The sequence below is a fragment of the Caretta caretta genome, chromosome 7 (assembly GCF_965140235.1).
Source record: "Caretta caretta isolate rCarCar2 chromosome 7, rCarCar1.hap1, whole genome shotgun sequence".
NCBI classification, from domain to species: Eukaryota; Metazoa; Chordata; order Testudines; family Cheloniidae; genus Caretta; species Caretta caretta.
This window is the reverse complement of record NC_134212.1, coordinates 84,152,711-84,171,259: the sequence shown is the minus strand read 5'-3', so window position 1 is coordinate 84,171,259 and position 18,549 is coordinate 84,152,711. Positions and strand designations below refer to the sequence as shown.

General features: G+C 42.7%; 1 protein-coding gene and 1 long non-coding RNA gene across 3 annotated transcripts in view; one reads left to right on the top strand and one right to left on the bottom strand.

The window, feature by feature from the left end:
* Positions 1–205: 205 nt before the first annotated feature.
* SLC29A3 (solute carrier family 29 member 3) overlaps positions 206–18,549 on the top strand; it is a 31,811-nt gene continuing 13,467 nt past the window's right edge. For both annotated transcript variants that reach the window (XR_007357690.2, XM_048858257.2), the window contains exons 1-2: positions 206–328; positions 2,025–2,326. Coding sequence is in view for 1 of the 2 variants with exons in the window: in XM_048858257.2 (XP_048714214.1) it covers position 328; positions 2,025–2,326 (303 nt within the window). In the remaining variant the exon portion in view is untranslated. The remainder of the gene's footprint in view (positions 329–2,024; positions 2,327–18,549) is intronic.
* On the bottom strand, positions 13,680–15,797 carry LOC142072901 (uncharacterized). Its single transcript, XR_012669509.1, has 2 exons — positions 15,734–15,797; positions 13,680–14,171 (listed from the first exon to the last, which is right to left on the bottom strand). It is a non-coding gene; the product is annotated as an uncharacterized LOC142072901 (long non-coding RNA).

The following is an 18,549-nucleotide window of genomic DNA, read 5'->3' as shown; positions in this document are numbered from 1 at the left end:
CTCCCCCGGTTTCGGCGCCGGTGGCCCCCACTTCGCCGCTGCGGCCTGTCTGCCCGCGGGGCCGGGCACGCCAAGAGGAAGGAAGGCCGGCCCAGAGCCAGCCAGCCAGCCAGCCTGCCTGCGAGCCCGCCCCGGGGCAGGGCCCAGCGCCGCATCCCCCGGCCGGGGCGGTGCTGGAGGCCGGGCCTGGGAAGCACGGCCGGGCAGGGGGCGGGCTGGGAGGCGTAGACCCGGCGCGGTGGAGCCGAGCCGGGCCAGGCCCCGCTGGAAACCCCGGTCTCGGAGTCGTTGCTGCCCCGAGCGGGGCTGGAGCCTCACAGCGGCAACAGTGAGTGGCTGCTGCCGGTGGCTTCCCTGGGGCCGCCGGGGACCCTGCCCCGCCGCCCCGCCTCCCCGCTCTCCCTCCCCGCTGCGGCGCCCGGTTCTCGCTGCCGGCCGGTGCGGTTGTCCCTGGCTGCCGGGCGCCGCGGGCAGGAGCCGGGCTGAACGCGGGGGGGGGGGGGGGCGCAAGTTTGGCGGACAGGCTCAGGGCTGAAAGCAACGTTCGTCGAGCTGAGCAGGCCTCGGCCCCACGCAAGGCGGCTGCTGGAGCTGGCGCGGGGCCGGGGCGGGGGGGGGGGGCAGCCCTAGGGGCTGTTTGCCTTGTGGCGACCGGCGAGGAGCGGTGCCAAACGGGGCCTGGGTCTGTTGAAGGGCTTGGGACTGAAGAGCTATGCCGCACAAAGGCGACTGCAATGCTAAGGTCTGGTCTACATTACTGCCGTACATTGGTGTGATGACATCGCTCAGGGGTGTGAAAAATCCACCCTCCTGAGCATCGTAGTTATACCGACCTCACCTCCTGTGTAGACAGCGCTGTGTCGGTGGGAGAGCGTCTCCCACCTCCATAGCTACAGCCTCTCGGGGAGGTGGATTAACTGTGCTGATGGGAGAGTTCTCTCCGGTCAGTGTAGGAGCGCCTTCATTAAAGCGCTACAGGTACATCAGTGCGGATGCAGCGTTTTAAGTGTAGGATTGCCCTAAGCTACTTTCTTTATCTTTCACTTAAAATGGCCCATTAGATTTCATTTTGAACTTGGTGTAAGAATAGATAGGCACAGGCTGATACTTTCCTTGTGTAGGGCATGAAAGATGTTTGAGTTACTGTTCTGTGTGATGAGGGTTTATGATGGAAACACTGATGTTAAAGCAATGGGCGTTAAAGCATTGACATTAAAGTAATTATTTATTGGGGCCCCACCCCATTAGAATAAGTACAGTGTTGTACAATCAGACATGCCCCACATACTGCAGTGGGTAGACCTGTCTGACTGCATGACAGTTCGTTAGATACTTCTGTTTGCAGTTAGTGTCATTGGCCCAGTGCTTTTTGTGACTTCTTTTAGCTCTAGGAGGGATCCATCTGCTGTTGTGCCAGTGAGCAGAGCATCGTGCCTGTAGCCCCTCGTGCACTGCATCATATCGCTCAGTGTCTCATCTCATTCTTTGCCCCCTTGTTTCCATCATCATCTCACCCTACGTTAAACTCTTCTCGGTCATGGTGTCTCCATCTTTCATTGTAGCTCCTGTTCATTGTGTGTGGTCAGTGACTATGTCTCCTCTGTTTCATACTACCTGACTCTGGAATAACATCTCTGTTCTTTGCAAGCAGTGTACAAACTAACCCATTAATCCTCAACATCCCTGTGAGGTACGTTTCCCCACTGTATGGGTGGGGAAATGAACACAGAAATCAAGTGTTTTGCCCAACGCCACTCAGTGAATTTATTGTTGGCTAAACTAAACTGGGATTAGTACTCAGGTGTTCCCAATTCCTAGTCTCATCCTGCTTTCTCTTTGGACCACACTCTTTGGACCTCTTTCTCTATGGGCTGAAAGAGAAACTATCTTCCTCTACAAGCTAACAGGAAATGCGTGCCTTGTGTTTCTTGGCTTCCTGAGATATTTCATCCAGCTGGCATATAATTTATGATTACTTTGATCATACACAATAATCTCTCTCTTTTTTTGCTTTACCCTGGAAGTGGCTGTTGATTTGGAAGATGGAGATGACAGATTTCAGCCCAGTGCTAACTCCGCATACAAACCAGTGAATACCTCTTTCCAAGAAGAAGAGCCTCTGATTGAGGAGCCGGTGGGGAACAGATACAGTCTGCAAAAGCCTAAGGATCACTTAAATGGTGCCTATGTTATTTTCTTCATCCTGGGTATTGGCTCTCTGTTGCCTTGGAACTTTTTTATCACAGCAAAACAATACTGGATATATAAACTTCAGAACTGCTCCAATCAGCAGGATCCAAATGGACATGGAGTCTCTGATCTCCGTGTGAGTATGATGGGTTCCCACTTAATGTCAGTGTGTTAGCTCTTGTGTCAGCCACTAAGCCCAATGCGTCTGGGTTCTCTGTTCATCTTAGCAATGGTTAATGGGAATACTAGGCACCGGGATCGAGGCAGCTGAATTCTGATTTCATATTGTTTAAACAGCAGTGGTGTTCTCTAAAATGGGCGTGTTAGTCACTCAGAACGAGAGAGTGACAATAACTGTTCTGTAACTAAAGGTTGGAACTACCTATCATTATAAACTTGATTTCTTCCCCTCCATCCCCTTGGCACTTCTGAAAAAAAGAAACAAATCCCTCTGAAGTTTTACATGCTGTACCTCTTGGGATAGAGAGGTTGTTGTTGTTTGTTTTTTAATTTGCTATAAACGTAACTTTCAAAACCTCTTTTTATTTTAGAACTTTTACCTGAAGTTCACTTAGGATTTTTTCCTCCTACTTTAAAAGTAATTTTTTGTTTCTTATTCAAGGAATCTATCTCCAATTTTGGCCTACGAATTTAATATGTTTTGACTTTTTCATATATTTTTGTAAATTTTAAGGTGAAGTTAAGGTTGGGAATGTGGTGTAATTCTGATGAGAAAAGAGTTAATGAGAGACAGATCTATATGATATTGGAAAACTCTGGATTTCGTAACTATTCCTTTTCAGACCACCCTTTTTAAAAAAAAAATTATTAAGGTTAGAATTTTTGTAAAGTGAGTCTAATACTATTTTGGGGTTTTAGCTGGATTCAGATAAAATACACTTTTAGCCTTTACTCTTTTTTAGCTATGCCTTTCATTCACAAATATGTTTTAATTTAAACAGAGTTGATTGTGTGCTTCAGCTTCAGTGCAAAAGCTCACATCATAAATTCTAATAGGCAGTGATTGTTGTTGGATCTGGAGTTATTCACTACATTGCTCCATTTCCTCCTAAAAGTGAACTTTCATTTCTCTTCTCCTGTAATTTCACTGTGTGTTGCTTTCCAAAAGACAGTTCAGCATAGAAACAATTAAATATAGAACTGGAGGACACTACTTTAGCAATAGTCATGTTCAAAGTTAGGTGCATAGGTCAGACAGGACCTAATAATGCAGTGTTCAGCTACCATTATTTGTTGCTGTACATGGGTCCTACTGAATGGTTGCTGCATCTGTGGACGGTTGCCTTATGGAAACATGCGCGCGCACCACTCCTGTCCAGAAACCAATTTTCATAAATGGTTTCAAAGTGTAAAATAGAAGTTTTCTGGCCAGTCTGTTAGGTTACAAAATACTACCAAAAGGTATGTGTGGAAAAAGAACTCTTGCAGCTGGTGGACTGTAACAAAAAAAGTAAAAATAATTCTTAGTTGTGTGAGGAGACATGGTGGATTATAGAGTTAACTTCCTGCTCTTTTTAAATTCCAGAATCAGGAATGCTGGTGACAGTCTCTTTCCTGATTAGGATGTCACCACAAAATAATGGCACATAAAAGTTGGGAGTATATCTCTCCGATTCACTGTCCGGGGGGGGGATTCCTTTGAACTGGACAGTTTCTTTTCAATGTAGCAAAATCTTTTTGTATGTTGTATTCAGAAATCCAAGGCCAGCTGGCCTTCCTCAGATCAACTTCATCAGATAAAGTTACCATCTGTTTGGGCTGCAGTTTGGAGCAGGATTGCTGCTGCACTATGTAGCTTCTGGCCGTGTTCAGAATAGATACTTTATAGTCAGTTTGGCTATATCAAATGCTTCACCATGCACAGGGAAGACGGGAGGCACATGGTGTCTGTCTGCTTTGCCAGAGACCAGATAAGTACTAACATGGCCCTCTAAAGAAGCGTTGTGCTGTTTTCGGCATCTTCCCCCTGTGCACCTAGTGATGAAGCACGTACCTTAGAGGCAAAGGGAATCATGACAGCAGGACTTTGTAAATGACAATTATAGCTGAATTTCTATGACACTAAGCCTATTCCAGGTCCCGTTGTTTACAATTCTGCAGGCCAACTTATGATGCAGTACAGCTTTTTTCCAAGTGCTGGCAGTTGTGTACCTGCTCCCATGTAGTACCTGCTATGGCATTAAGCCTCTGGCTTTTGGCATGTAAGATGAGAAACTTGTCACCTCTCGATTCATGGTCCAAACCTTCAAAAGCAAACTTGCCATTGGAAGAAGTGGTTTTGTGTTTTACATTGCATTTTTCTTCTCTTTTCATTGCTGCTGGATTCTTGAGTTCCCTGCAAGAGGTGCTACTCTGATGCCTCTATCTGAAAGCTCCTGTGGGTGAACACAAATACACCTGGTATCACAAGCATCTGCAGTCAGATCATTTCTTTACACTAAAAATAATTCATGCCAATTCTGTTTCTGAGTGTTGCTTTCCAAAGTCAATGTTGGCAAGAGAAGCTTCCCTGAGACACAACAATCCTGACAATCTGAAAGTCTTCGTAACCCACTTAAGCAGTTCAGCTTGTAATGGCTTGGGAACTCTTAGCCTGGATGTATTCTGCTGCTCCTTGGTTTCTTCAAGTAGAAAACACATTTCTGTCTACTCCCGTTAGTATTTCCATCAATCACTAAATGTCCTTTTATCATAATGATTTATATGACTTCCATCCCAAAGGGTCACAAACCACTGCCTAAATTTAGCAAACTCATGTAAAAAATTATACATGGATCACCTCACTAACTGCTCAAAGGTAGCAACCTCTAGTTTGAACCATAATTATTTAACAGTGCACAGGAACTCTATGTGACAGTTCAGAGCAGGAAGTGTATATTACCTTTCTAAGGAATTTAGTTGGGTAGAATATAACTTGAGCCTGAAATTTGACCAGGGCACTGAGGGTTAACATTCCCATGGCTTTTAACTCTAGTCCAGTGGTGCTCAAACTTCATTGCACCTTCTGACAACAAAAATTACTACATGACCCCAGGAGGAAGACTGAGCCTGCCCAAGCTCCTTCCTCTTATTGTTTGTTGCACTTCATTTTAAATTAGGTCCTGATTCTGCAATCTGATCTATGTGGCCACAGTCCCATTGACTTCATTGGGATTCAATGTAGGAATAAGCTTACTGTATTCAGAAACAAAAAAGACCTATTTGTGTCATGCTTTATTTTCCCACAATAGTACCCTTATTCATTCATTTGGTCATTTTAAAACACCCTAAGCCTGCTTCTTAGTGGCAGGGAAGTGTTGGGAAAGAGAGAACACTGTCATTTTTAAGTAATGAGAGGCATTTGGTTACAGTGGTTGTGAGGGCCATAGAAGTATCCAGATAGTTAGGAAGATCGGGGGATGTCTATGTAAATCAGATTGCAGGATCAGGGCCTTGGACTGTAAACTCTGAGACAGGGGCTGAGACTTCCTATGCAGTTGCACAGCGCCTAGCACCAACTGGCAGATATATTAGCCTGCATTTGCCCAAATGAAATCCCATTTTGTTATCTTCTGCCCATGTTTCTAATCTAAAGCCTCCTTTCTAATCTCTCTCCTCAGTAGTATTCACAACATCTCCCAACTTGGTGTTATCTGTGAATTTCATTAACATGCTGTTTACTCTTGTCTTGCAGTGCATTAATCAAGATGTTAAAAAAAGATCTGATGTAATATGATCACTACGGTGGCACTCTATATACCTCCCCCCAGCTTATCACATTGCCAATTATTATTAATCTTTGATTATGGTCACTTAGCCAGTTTTCATTCCACATGAGAATTCCTATCCAAGCCAGTTTTAATTAATTTTTCAAGTAAAAAAATATAGCTATATGTTGTGTCTACCTTCCCTCCTTTGCGCTGGAGTTTAGTATTGTGCTGCCGCATGAGGCCCTCGCACACTCCTATCACTTGGCAAGAGAAGAAATGGATTGAGTAGATGGGGCATTTCAGAAAGTCGATGCTAGGACTTCCCCAAAGGAGAAAAAATGCATTCTGTATTTGTGGCATGGCTCAGAACTTTTCAGCTGAACATTTGTGAGTTCATTTTGGGATACACACCCTTCCCTACTGCCTGTCTTCTCATTTTGGGTGGGTTAGGACAGTGGTTTTCAACCAGGGATACGTATACTTCTGGGAGGTATGCAGAGATCTTCCAGGGGATATGTCAGCTCATCTATTCTCAACCTGGGGGTCGCAAACCTGAGGGCGGGGGGTGGGGGTGGAGTCACAAGTGCATGGCCAGTGTTAGGGGGTGGCAAACAGGGCAATTGCTATGGGGCCCCCACAAAGCTAAGTTATGTGGTTCAGCCCCAGGTGACAAGGCTCGGACTTCAGACTCCTGAAAGGGGTACAGTAGTCTGGAAAGGCTGAGAACCACTGGGTTAGGATTTCTCTCAAACTGTTTGGTCTTCTTCCCTACTTTTAAGGGAAGGCTCATCCCTAGAGCGCTATTGATTAACTAGTGTCTTTTAGTCTTAACTGGAATTATCTTTCTCTCTTTTATACATTTAGTACTCATGAAAAGTGTTATCTTGCCAAGCTTGAAGCCTCTACTTACTCAGACACCAGCTATAGCGAAGGCAGGAGCAGTAGAAGCTTTCCCTAGTCTGTTCCCCACCCATAAGATCATATCTTTACCCCTGATTTGGAGGGAAGGGAATGAGAGGGTAATGCAGTCACCATATCCATCTGATCCTTGATCTCCCTGCCAATGAAAGAGTAGTTGCATTTTTTCTGAAGTGGACCTACATCCACTAGGAAATGACAGAAATCCCCAACTTATTACCTAGGCCTCTAAATATCCTGAAGTGGAGTCTCGTCATTTTTCCTTACGTGGCTTTGGGAAGGGGAAATTGTATCAGTGCTTATGCAGTAGTCAGCCCGTGGCATTGTTAGCCGACGGCCAAGGATGTTTGGTGAGGTGCCAGCTATGCCCGTTTATACCATCCGTGACTTTAACTGCTAGGACGCACTGTCCCTTCGCGGCGGGCAGCCCGGGCTAGGCTGACGGATGCCCCAATGGCAGCACTAAGAGTCTCTCCACACCCGTGACTTTAACTGCTAGAGCCCAGAGCTCCTTTGCAGCGGGCAGCCAGGATTGACTGACAGGTGCCCCAAGAGTTTGCCCCGTGGAGGCGGCACAACTCAACGCTAGGCTCTTAGTACTCTCACCTAATGGCCAGGCTTTAGAGCCAAAACGGCTGAGGTTCTTTAATTGTGTTGGCTGCTTTACAGTAAACCAGAGAAAACAAGTCAGGCTTATGCATAAATGGTTACCAAAATTTATTAAGCTAGATTCTAATCATGTGGTTACAAAATTGCTAGTGCCTACTTATTTAAATGTAGAGATGTTACACACACAAACAAGTTACAAAACTGAAGCCACAATCCCAAAGAAAGAAAACAAAGTATAGAGCTCTATTTCAAAATATGTGTACACTAAAGATAGGAGATCAGGTGTGGGTGCTTCTTACCCTCCTTGCATCTCTCGATTCCAGCGGTGCCAAGCCAGGATCGGTCACTCAATTCCGCGGAAAGACGAATAAGGGACAAGGCTTAGGGACCCTCTTAGCTGCAGAAGCCTTGGGAGGCTGTCACTTATCTGACCAGCAGATAGATAGTGAAAAGCACTCAAAAATCATGGTGCTGTAGGTCCCCTACTTATACCTCTGTACTCCTTTATTCTCTTTCTCCTTTCTTATGCCAAATTGAGGCTGGTCTGTCTGGGTGACGCCAGCTTTCGCAAGAGTAGTTTACACTTGCAAGGGAGAGAAACAATAAGTTTCGACTACTGGACATTTTTTATCAGGGTAAATATTTTCCCACCTAGGATGTTGGTGTGTGTGCATCACGCTATTTAGTAGGGGCTAAGAGCCATGTCTGTCACAGGGCCTCTGCCTGCTGTGAGCTTAATCGTTGTATCTGTTCCCAGAGGCACATTGTAGCAGCACACCTGTGCTTTCACAGCTTCAAAGGCTGTGCTGGAATATATGTTAAGTGCCCTGTTCCGGCTTCCTCCTGTGTTTCCAGCAATGCTGGTCTGAGTGGGGGGGAGGGGGGGGGCCTGGCTGTCTGGCTACAGGCATTCACAGCTTCTCCAATAGAGTCCTCTGCTGATGCCTTCTTGCCCCCAGAAGATGCTGATGCTATGAATTCTCGTGGTAAGGCATTCTCATGGAGAGCAGGGATGGAAGGAGAAGCTGAGAGAGGAAATAAAATCACCTTTGGCTTCTTTATAGGTATCGATTAATTGGAAATGTAAAGAAAGTAATTCGTCAGAATGAGGAAATGGCCTTATGTTTTCTTCTTCCTGAAAACTGTTACCCAGCACTTTTAAGGACCAGAGCATTCTTAATTGAAGGGCACAGCCCACTATTTAGCTTGAAGATCATGTTTTTTGTTTCGTACTTACTTTGTTCTTCATATAGGAAATATTGGGTTCCTTCCTCACTCCTGTGTATTCCCTGGTGCAGAAATGAACCTGGTTTTGTTTTGTTTACTTCCTTGATGATGCACCAATATCAGAATTTATATCCTACATTGTGGGGGTCAGAGGTTTTAGTTAACTTGCTGCAGAAGCAATGGGATGCTTAATGCCATTGGGATTCACAAGAACATGAAAAAAAGAAAGTCAATTTGTATAATTTCTTTGCAGTGGAGAGATGGGTTCCCAAGCCTTCACATCACAAAGTTGTGCTGCTTCATCACCATGTGTTGGAAATTGAGTCCATTCAAAAATGAATTTCAGACTCACTCCACATTCTGCATTTGTGGAACATGACACTGACATTGAGAATTGTGAGGACAGTCAGCTCTTAGGTCTTCATCCTCCAAATTAATTTCAGTATTTAAGTCTATAATCTAAATTTAATTTCCAGAAAAACAAATGCCTTTCTTCGTTTTGTAAAGCCATTGTACTGAAATGACTTAACATGTTCACACCAGAATAGCAACATTTTTCTCCCTTTCATTCTGTGAACCCATGGGTGCTTGGACACTGTGGGATTAGTGCTATAGATATGCCTATAAGTAAATAAATTAATGTTCAGTCATTTGCAGCTGGCTTTCCTCTGATTCACCCCAGAATACTTTGCGCTAGTCCTTGCAGCACTTCAGGAAATAGTGCAGCAATTATGGGGAGTTCTTATGGTGTCTGAGGAGGACCAGTTGCAAAGAGGCTGAGCAAATCCATCTCAGCAGATGCCTGTGCTTAAGGAATGGGAGCAAGTTTGCCACTCACCAATGATGGCTAGCAACCTCTTAGGTGTTACAACCTATGTGCTGAGAAGTGGAGCTGAGCTTTGAAAATAGTAGAAAAGACTCCAACCAGTTCTCATGGAAATCTAGCTCTTGCCAGTTTGACTAATTTAATTTTGGTTTTAAGTCCCTGTGTGGTAATTGTTTCGGTTCCTAAAGCTCCTTAAATAACAAACCTTGGGGATCAGAGTGAAGTGCTATGTCATGGTTTATTAGAAGCTCATGGGTGACTAACTCATTCATGTGGGTGTGGATATTTAAGCAAACAGAAATAACTAGGGTCTGATGGTTGCAATACAGTTGCTGATGGCTTGATATTTGCCTGGAAAACCTTCCTCTCTGCTGCATTCAACCACACCAGACTGCAGGAGCATCGAATTCAAACAAGGAAATGGATTTTCTTTTTGAACACGAGTGAGATTTTCAAAACCTCCTAAGTGAATTTGGAGCACAAATTCCCTTTATTCATACACCTAAATCATTTGCCCCCTTGATAAGCAACTGGATTTGTGCTCCTTAGTCACTTTTGAAAATCCCACTCTGAGTGAATTTTGTTAACTGTGAAAAGGTGGTGGCTTGCTAGACCTGAAGGATGAAATCCTCTATCTACAGAATAAATACAGCATAGTCGGCAACAATGCAGGCTTCCAGTATCCCACCTTGTGCTGTCCTCATGACTTGGAGGAGATATCTCTAGGTGTGGAAGGGGTAGTCCAGTCTCCGTGCCCATTCTATTCTTGTGTGTCTGCTGAGACTGTAAATGGTGCAAAATATGGTTGCCAGTCCTTGTTGACTATGGAACTAGATTGAGACCATAAAATCTGCCCTACCAAGCCACCAACCATCCTCAGATAGTAGTAGCCTTTGGCTACTACCAATCTACAGCCCTGGAACCTTAATATCCCACCTCTCTTGCAGGAAGGATGTGCCTTTTTACAACTGTCAGGGAGGAATCCCCCTTCTGGACATTTGGGCCAACGTTTTCAAAACTTGGGTGCCTAACGTTAGGCTGCTAAATTTGTATGCAGGCACCTAAACAAATGGGCTGATTTTCAAAAGCACTGAGAATCCAACGATTCCTATAGTTGTCATTTGGGCATCAGTAAGAAAATCTTGGCCATTGAATTTTAAGGTACCAAGATTATGGGCTGGAGTCAAGCCGGTAACCCAGAGATAAAAGGCTCTGTTTGGAATTTAGTGTAAAATATGATTAATTACACTGACTTCCATCTGAGGATTTCAAAGTACTGTGGAAACCTAAATTAAGCCTTACAACATGCCTGAGAGAGAAGGGAGTATTGTTTTATAGGTGGAGGGACTATGGCACAGAGAGGTTACCTAATTTGCTCAGGAAGTCAGTGGAAAAGATGGGAGGAGAACCCAAGTTTTGTTGACTCCCAGTCTTGTGCTTTAGTCTGAGGACCATCGTTGCTTTTTATTAGGATGCTCATTTCTGTATGTCATATTTGAAAGGAGTCTGGTTCTGGTCACTAGGGGCATGAATCCTCCTGTCAGGCAAGTGGCATGGTGTTGACTCCCTTGCTGCAGGGTTTTCCAGTGTTGCCTGCTTTGGAGCTGATACTACCCAGGCTTTTGGGGTAGGAGTAGTGTGCTACTCCTGCAGAGTCATCAGAAGCACAACTCTGCTATAGAAAGATGAGTTTACAACTGCAGACTATTCTTGGCTCCAACCTGCTTGCTGCTGCTAATTTCATGCCCTGTGATCCAGGTAACGCTCTAGTGCCTTGAGCTGCCACCCTGGGCCTGAATTGCTTTTCTAGCTCAGCAGGAGCCAGCTGCCTCTGCTGCCGAGTTTAGGCTGTAGCTGAATAAAAACTACTTTGCAGAAGCATTTTGGCAGCACAGAGCAGAGTCTGCTGAAGCTAGTGACTAATTTGCTACTTTGTTTTGTTTTAAAGTAGCCAGTATGCTGTTTGAATAACATCACACATATGCAGAGATCACAGTATTGTGTTTGCTATAATTAATATTGGTCATCCTCTCCATTATAAACCTCAGTTCTCATAGATTTTAGAATGTGCTGGCAATTGAATTCCTTCTGGGTTGATGTGTACTATATAGGAGATTGGAGAAAAGTTCCTCCACCCCACCCCCCCCCTTTTATAAATGTGATTGAAATCAGCCCAGCTGGCTGCTTGGCATTCACATTTTGCTTTGAAGAGGAAAAAGCTTGTTTTGTGCTGCATACGTAGTCATTGCGTCATAGAATGGAGAGGTGACAGCCCTCCCCTCCCGCCCCGTTCTGGTGACACCATGACTGGAATATTGTATTGGGCTCAGATGTAGACAAACTGAGGGAAGCTCAGAGAAGAGAAACATATATATGGAGCTAACCAGGAAACAGTAAGAACTAATTTTATACAGTGTAGCTAAACTAGAAAGCTGGGCAGGGGTGGAGGGACAGAACAGAAGTCTACAGATATGTGAAGAATATAAACACCAATGCTGGGGGAAGGCTTATTTAAGAGTAGAAGCAATCATGACATTTAGAAAAGGAAAATATTAGGCTGAATTCTGGGGCATAGAAGATGGTTATTAAATTTTGCTGTCGGGAAATTGTCTGGGAAATAGTCTTCTATGGAAAGTCATGGAAGATCCATTCCTGAAGATATTTAACACGAGGCTGGTCAGGGTACTAGCAAATGTTCTGTGAGGTACCATCCTCGTCCTTGGCGCATGTAATGCTGTAGATCTTTTCTTCTCTAACTTCTGTGATGCTATAGTTTATTATAAGGAGGACTTGTGGCACCTTAGAGACTAACAAATTTATTTGAGCATAAGCTTTTGTGAGCTACAGCTCACTTAATCGGATGCATCCAATGAAGTGAGCTGTAGCTCACAAAAGCTTTTGCTCAAATAAATTTGTTAGTCTCTAAGGTGCCACAAGTTCTCCTTTTTGCAAATACAGACTAACATGGCTGCTACTCTGAAACCTATAGTTTATTATAGTATATTATGTTTTAAATTAACACAGTCAACAATTAGGTTAATAACCCCTTAGATTATTCAAAGTGAAAGAATTTGAAGAATTCAATGCACAGTACTTGGTAGTGTTTGTACTCTGCTTTATGCACTTTTTTGGCATGGATGCTAGCAATCAAATTTCTTTTACTATCAGGTTTTTAGGGCCTTGAACAGCACAATCTGGCCCTTAGATGCTTTTGAAAATTTTACTCCACAGCACTAAGTCAATGGCACTTAAGATCCTAAGTCACTTAGGCACTTTGAAAATGTTACCGTGTGTGTGTAAAACAGATGAGCGCTTCCCTACAGTGTTGAAATCCAGCTACTTTAATTGGATTTTCTAAAATGTGGAAACATTTCTACTGGTCAAAAGTTTAATAAAGGCTTGTTTTCACAAAACTGAATATGAGAATGATCATTATGATGATAGCATCCCTTTAAAAAAATCCACAAATAAAGCTAAATTTTAACAATTAAGTTTACATTTTTCTTGTAATTGTACTCTCTTGTACCACATCCCATTTCCCACAGCTTTGTGTTTGGAGTCTGTTCATTCATACTACAGCTATAGTAGATTCATGTATTTGTGTCTTGCTCTCTGTGTGAAATCGTAAGCAGTGATTATTAGGTTCTTTGCTGCTTACAGTAAAACTCTTTATGGGAAAAAGTAAATGAACATGCACATAAATTGAGTAAAAGACGATGGTTCAAACTCACAGAAATAAGGAGCATTTCAGGTAAAGGGAAAATATGCCAAGTACCTTCTAATTCTTGGCCACCATATGACACCATCTCTGTACATAGGTGACAAAGAATTATATAACCATTTCCACTTTCTGTATATACTTCTCCGTATGATGACCTACACATAAGACTGTCTATTAGCAGAGATGGCAAAGCTGTCAAAATAAAACAATTCTGCACCCTAAAAAAGGGGAAAGTAATGAATATTTTAACAGCATAATAACATACCATAGCTCAGTGGTTTGAGCATTGGCCTGCTAAACCCAGGGTTGTGAGTTCAATCCTTGAGGGGGCCATTTAGAGATCTGGGGCAAAAACTGGGGATTGGTCCTGCTTTGAGCAGGGGGTTGGACTAGATGACCTCCTGAGGTCCCTTCCAACTCTGATATTCTATGATTCTATGATTCTATATAAAATGAATTCAAAATATAAATACTGATGTGTCATGTTGGCACAAAAATCATTGCCTTCATTGTTGTCATTGCTTTCTGTGTCTCTTCTCATTGATATTGTTGCCTGGTATGACCTCTGTATGTCAGACTTGAAAATATTGACCTAAATGTCAGCCAAGTTACTCAGGGCATATCTGCACCAAAAACTTAAGTCAACCTGTATTAGGTCGACTTACAGCCACCACAGTAATTACTGCAGTGGTTCATGTTCACACTACCCTCCTTTGGTTGTTGGTGAGTGTCCTCACCAAGAGCGCTTCCACTGGCCTCAGAGGGGGAATGTGGGGAGCCGAGAGCCCAGGCTGCCTCTGTGTAATGTAGATGAGGTGTTAGGGCGTGAGCAAATACAGTAAAGGTACATTTGAGTCTGAGTCTTTGGCCCTTTCACATAGAGTACGTGTGTGTGGTGTGTTCTACATGCCTTCTTGCTAGCTGCAGACGCTTTGTGTTACAGGGTATGTCTTCTGCCGGGCCTAAATAACTGTGGATAGAGAGGGAAGAAACAGGTTGGTTTGATCATTACAAACTTTCAGTTTAGTTATTTAACAATAATGCTTTTCTATAGTACTTCCATATAAACGAATCCTCCAACACACCTGTGAGTCAAGTAAGCGTCATTATTCCCATTTGATAGGTGGGAAAACTGAGGCAAAGTGGATAAAGGATTTGCCCAAGGCCAAAGACATCAGAGGATTAGAAACTCTACAGATTGTGGCTACCAGTCATGTGCTCCAGACAACAGGCCTCATTCGCATCAGTGTTCCTTATTTATTCCCTCATTTGCGTCAGTGTTTGTGACAGGAAGGAAGGTAGGTCCAGTGGTTAGTCTAGGACTAAGGATACCCACTTAGTCTCTCTGTGTCTCAGTTCTCCATCTATAAAATAGGGCTAACAGCACTTCCCTACTCACAGGGATGTTGTGGGGATAAATATATTAAAGATGGTAAGGTGCTATGGTAATGGGGGCCACATATGTAGCTGAGATAAATGTCAGATTAGTTCTGAGCTGGGCATGTGGGCTCTCCATGGAGGCCAGTGTGAATAGGTGCAGTGCTGTTGAAAGAGACAATCTTTTGATAGATGGCAACCAGCATTCTTTTGGGGATAGAACCAAAGGGGTACATCTATGACACACTTTAGTTTTTGGGTGAAGATACTTCTTAAACATTCAAGGTTTTAAAAAATGAAGGAATCCCAAGAAAAGGCATCCACTGCTCTTAGGAGAAGGGGGAGAAGGAATGGAAAGTTGAAATTAATTGGGGTCTTGTGTCTGTTTCCACATACTCTTCATTCTGCCTTGAGAATTCTTGCAGTGGAAGTTCAAAGGTCTCCAATTAAAAGATTCATTTTCTTTCCTGTCCACCTTGTCCTTGCCCCCGTCCCCACTGCCGGCAGATAATACAATCCCAGATTAATAGCTGCTAATTCTCATGGATGTGAAAATATACTAGACTATAGACAAGGCTGGCCTGAAACACAAAGTGACCTCTGGCAGCCCAGCGTATAATAACAGCTCTATAAATTGCTCCATACCATAGCTTTGTAGTATTAGCAGGGGAATTGGGGTGGGAGGAAAGTACTTATTGTCCAGGGTTGGATAAAATCAATGATTTAAAAGAAAAAATTAAAAATACACATTTTTAATTTAAATTAAATACAGATTTTTTTTAAATTATTTAAAATTAAATTTGAAGTGATAACAACCTAAGTTAAGCCTACGATCTATTAAAATAATTTATATTAAAAACAAAAAATAATATTAAGCGGTATTATATTTGCTACCAAGTTTTAAAGAAAATCACAGCACTGAAGTGGTGGTGTTACCCGGGGTTCTTTCAACCCAAAGCTCCTGGTAACTTTTACTCTGTGCGAGGTGGTGTCAGGAAATAAATCAGGGGAGACACGGCCATCCAACCAACAGATGGCTGGCACAAACCGGACAACACAAGAGTGCTTTCACTTAAAGCTAAACTTTACTTAGTCTCGAGCACTTATACACCTCCGCAACAGGTTAGTAAAACACCCCCAACCCTCGATAATTACCGAAGCTGAGTGTGGCTCTCAAGTGACATAGCAGCAGCGTGTCTGCTGGTGGGGAACACAAGATGCATCCAGAGGGAGAGTCCAGTCCCGAAGAGTCCCACTACCTCTAACTTTTCCCCCTTATTTATACATTAGTAATAGAATGACATGTCCCTTAAAGAAAACTTGTTAAGCAAGCAGTTTCAATGGTCAAGTAAGAGGTTCCTTCTTATTATTGATTAACCAGGTGTGGGTTTTTCCAGAGTTTGCAGCCTTGAGGCCCCAATAGACATTCCTGGGGCACCTCCTGCTCTTCTAAAATGCATGTATCAGCAACTTCAACACAATTCTTATCAGGAAGGTCAAGTGGCCCTTTCTGTGGCAACCCCTTCCCCTCCTTCCTTGGTCAAGCTGAGTTTGCTACATGGCACTTTACGGCCTGCTGACACGGCTGCTTTTAGCAATAAGCCATAGTGGTTTCAGGCACTTTACTGGTTTGCTGACATCTCCCTGTACAGTGGAAGTCACTGGCTAAGCACCTGGAACCAGAGTTTGTTGAAGTGCTAAACCAGCTTTGGACAGCAATAACCTCTTCTATAAGTGCAGAGAGAATAATTTCTTCATTTCAATATATTCAGCTAGATCAGTTCAGTGACTAACAATTCTTTTTAAGTTAAGAAACCAATTGGATGTTGAAAAAGCAGGAAAGCTTGTTTTTCTCTTCCAGTCTATGAATAAAAACTAGGTGTGAAAGGATGAGATCTGCTCTTTTTAAAATCTTGGAGGACATGGTAACCAGAAACAATCACTTCACTTTGCTAACTACAGATAATATTTTCTTTGTTTAATAAATCAGTTAGTTTTAAATACACAACATGTTTTAGAAAATTTTTTGATAAACTTTTTTTCTGCTGTATCTACCACATTTAAGGTGGTTTTATTGAACTAGTAAAAAGATTAAAATACTGTTTTTGTGCAGTTTAATTGAATTTAAATTTCTATCCAAATAGAGATTGTGACAAATCATAGTAAAAAAGTTGTCATCTAGTCACTAAGAAGTGCATCATTCACCATTTTCTAACATGATAAAAATGAAGAATCTGAATAAATGTGTGTTAAGCTCTATATTTTTAAAGTAAATATTTGTATAGCTGTAGTATATGGTCCTGTTTAGCAAAAAGAACCACCACGTGTAGTGTAAAGCCTATATTTATTTGCAAATCAACACATTTTAATGGTTCCCAACTAATGAGAAGTAAGCTATAGGAAAATAACTAAAAGTACCAGTGCAAAGTATGATTAAAATCAATTTTTTTAAATCAAGGTTTCTTGCTTGGTGGTTTTAAACATTATTAAAATTAGTGATTTAAAGCACTTCCATTTAAAGCAATCCACCCTGTCCTCGTCAGTCCCATTTATGTTCCTGGCCATGGGATTGGAGGATCTGACAAATCACTGCCTGATTGTCTGCATACACACAGGCTTTCCACACAAATACAAAGGTTCTCTAAATCACTAAGACCTCTTAATGAGATGCCCTTGCTGGCTGCTCAGTCAATTAGTCATTCCATTTGCAGTGCAGGAACATTTGGGAATTCCCATACTGGATCAGACCAGTGGTCCATCTAATCCAGTGTCCTGTTCCTGCTGCAGGGGAGAGAGTATAGGAAACTGTATTCTAGGCAGATATGGGATTAATTGCCCAGGAAAACCTTTAGTTTCCTCCTAACCCCCTCTAGTTAGAGGTTGGTTTATGCCCTGAAGCTTGGGGTGTTATAGCTCTTCCACAACTTTTGTTTGTTTTTATGCTGGATATTATTGTTAGTCACATAAACATCTAATCTTTTTCTGACTCCTACGAAACTCTTGGCCTCAGTAGCATTGGGTGGCAATGAGTTCCACAGCTTCACTGTGTATGTATGTTATATAAACAAGTATTTTATTTTTTCAGTTTTGAATTTGCCATCTTTCAGTTTCATTAAATGTCCCCTTGCTCTTGAGTTATGAGACCAGGGAAATGAGAGTTTCCAATCTGCATTCACCATGTAATTTATAAAATGCTTTGAAGCACGTGCTATGATGGAGAGAGAAGTGTATTTGGTGGTTAAATGTCATGCCATATTGTAAGTAATAGAGAGGACATCTATGTTCTGAGTGAACTTCCTTGGGCAGTATATAGTGACAAAGTTGGGATGGAGGAATACAACAGCCATTGCTTGGCCCATCAGAGCTTGGAATGCAGAGTCTAGCCTGGTTAATATACTAGAGGTCAGTGATCAATTGAGCCATTCTGGAATCTGCCACTCTGTCTTAAAGAATATGAATCTGTGTAGTCACTTGTGCTCTGTTTCAGCCTTTGATTAAACCCTTGTTAAATTAGGGGGACCTGACCTGTTGTTTCACTTCCCCAGATGCACGTATTCTACCCAGCCAGGGTTGAACAAATCATACAACACACATTCCAGAGGGATACTGTGATAAATGAGAGGGGGGATAGCTCCCTTTTGTGGACACCCAGCCAGCCAGTTGGCTATGGAATCCCTCTTGGTGGTTTTTCTCTACTTGCCTTATCTGTAAAGGATTAATAAGCCCACAGGTAAAAGGAAAGGAGTGGGCACCTGACGAAAAGAGCCAATGGGAGGGCTAGAACTTTTTAAAATTGGGAAAAAACTTCCCTTTGTCTGTATGCTCTCAAAGAAAGAGGGGAACAGGGAGCAGTTATGCTGTGAGAAGCTTTAAGCCAGATATGAAAATCATCCGATCATATCTAGAACTGCTTTTAACAACCCAAATATTTAAGTAGATCAGGAATGTTTAGAAAGACGCGATTAGGTTTA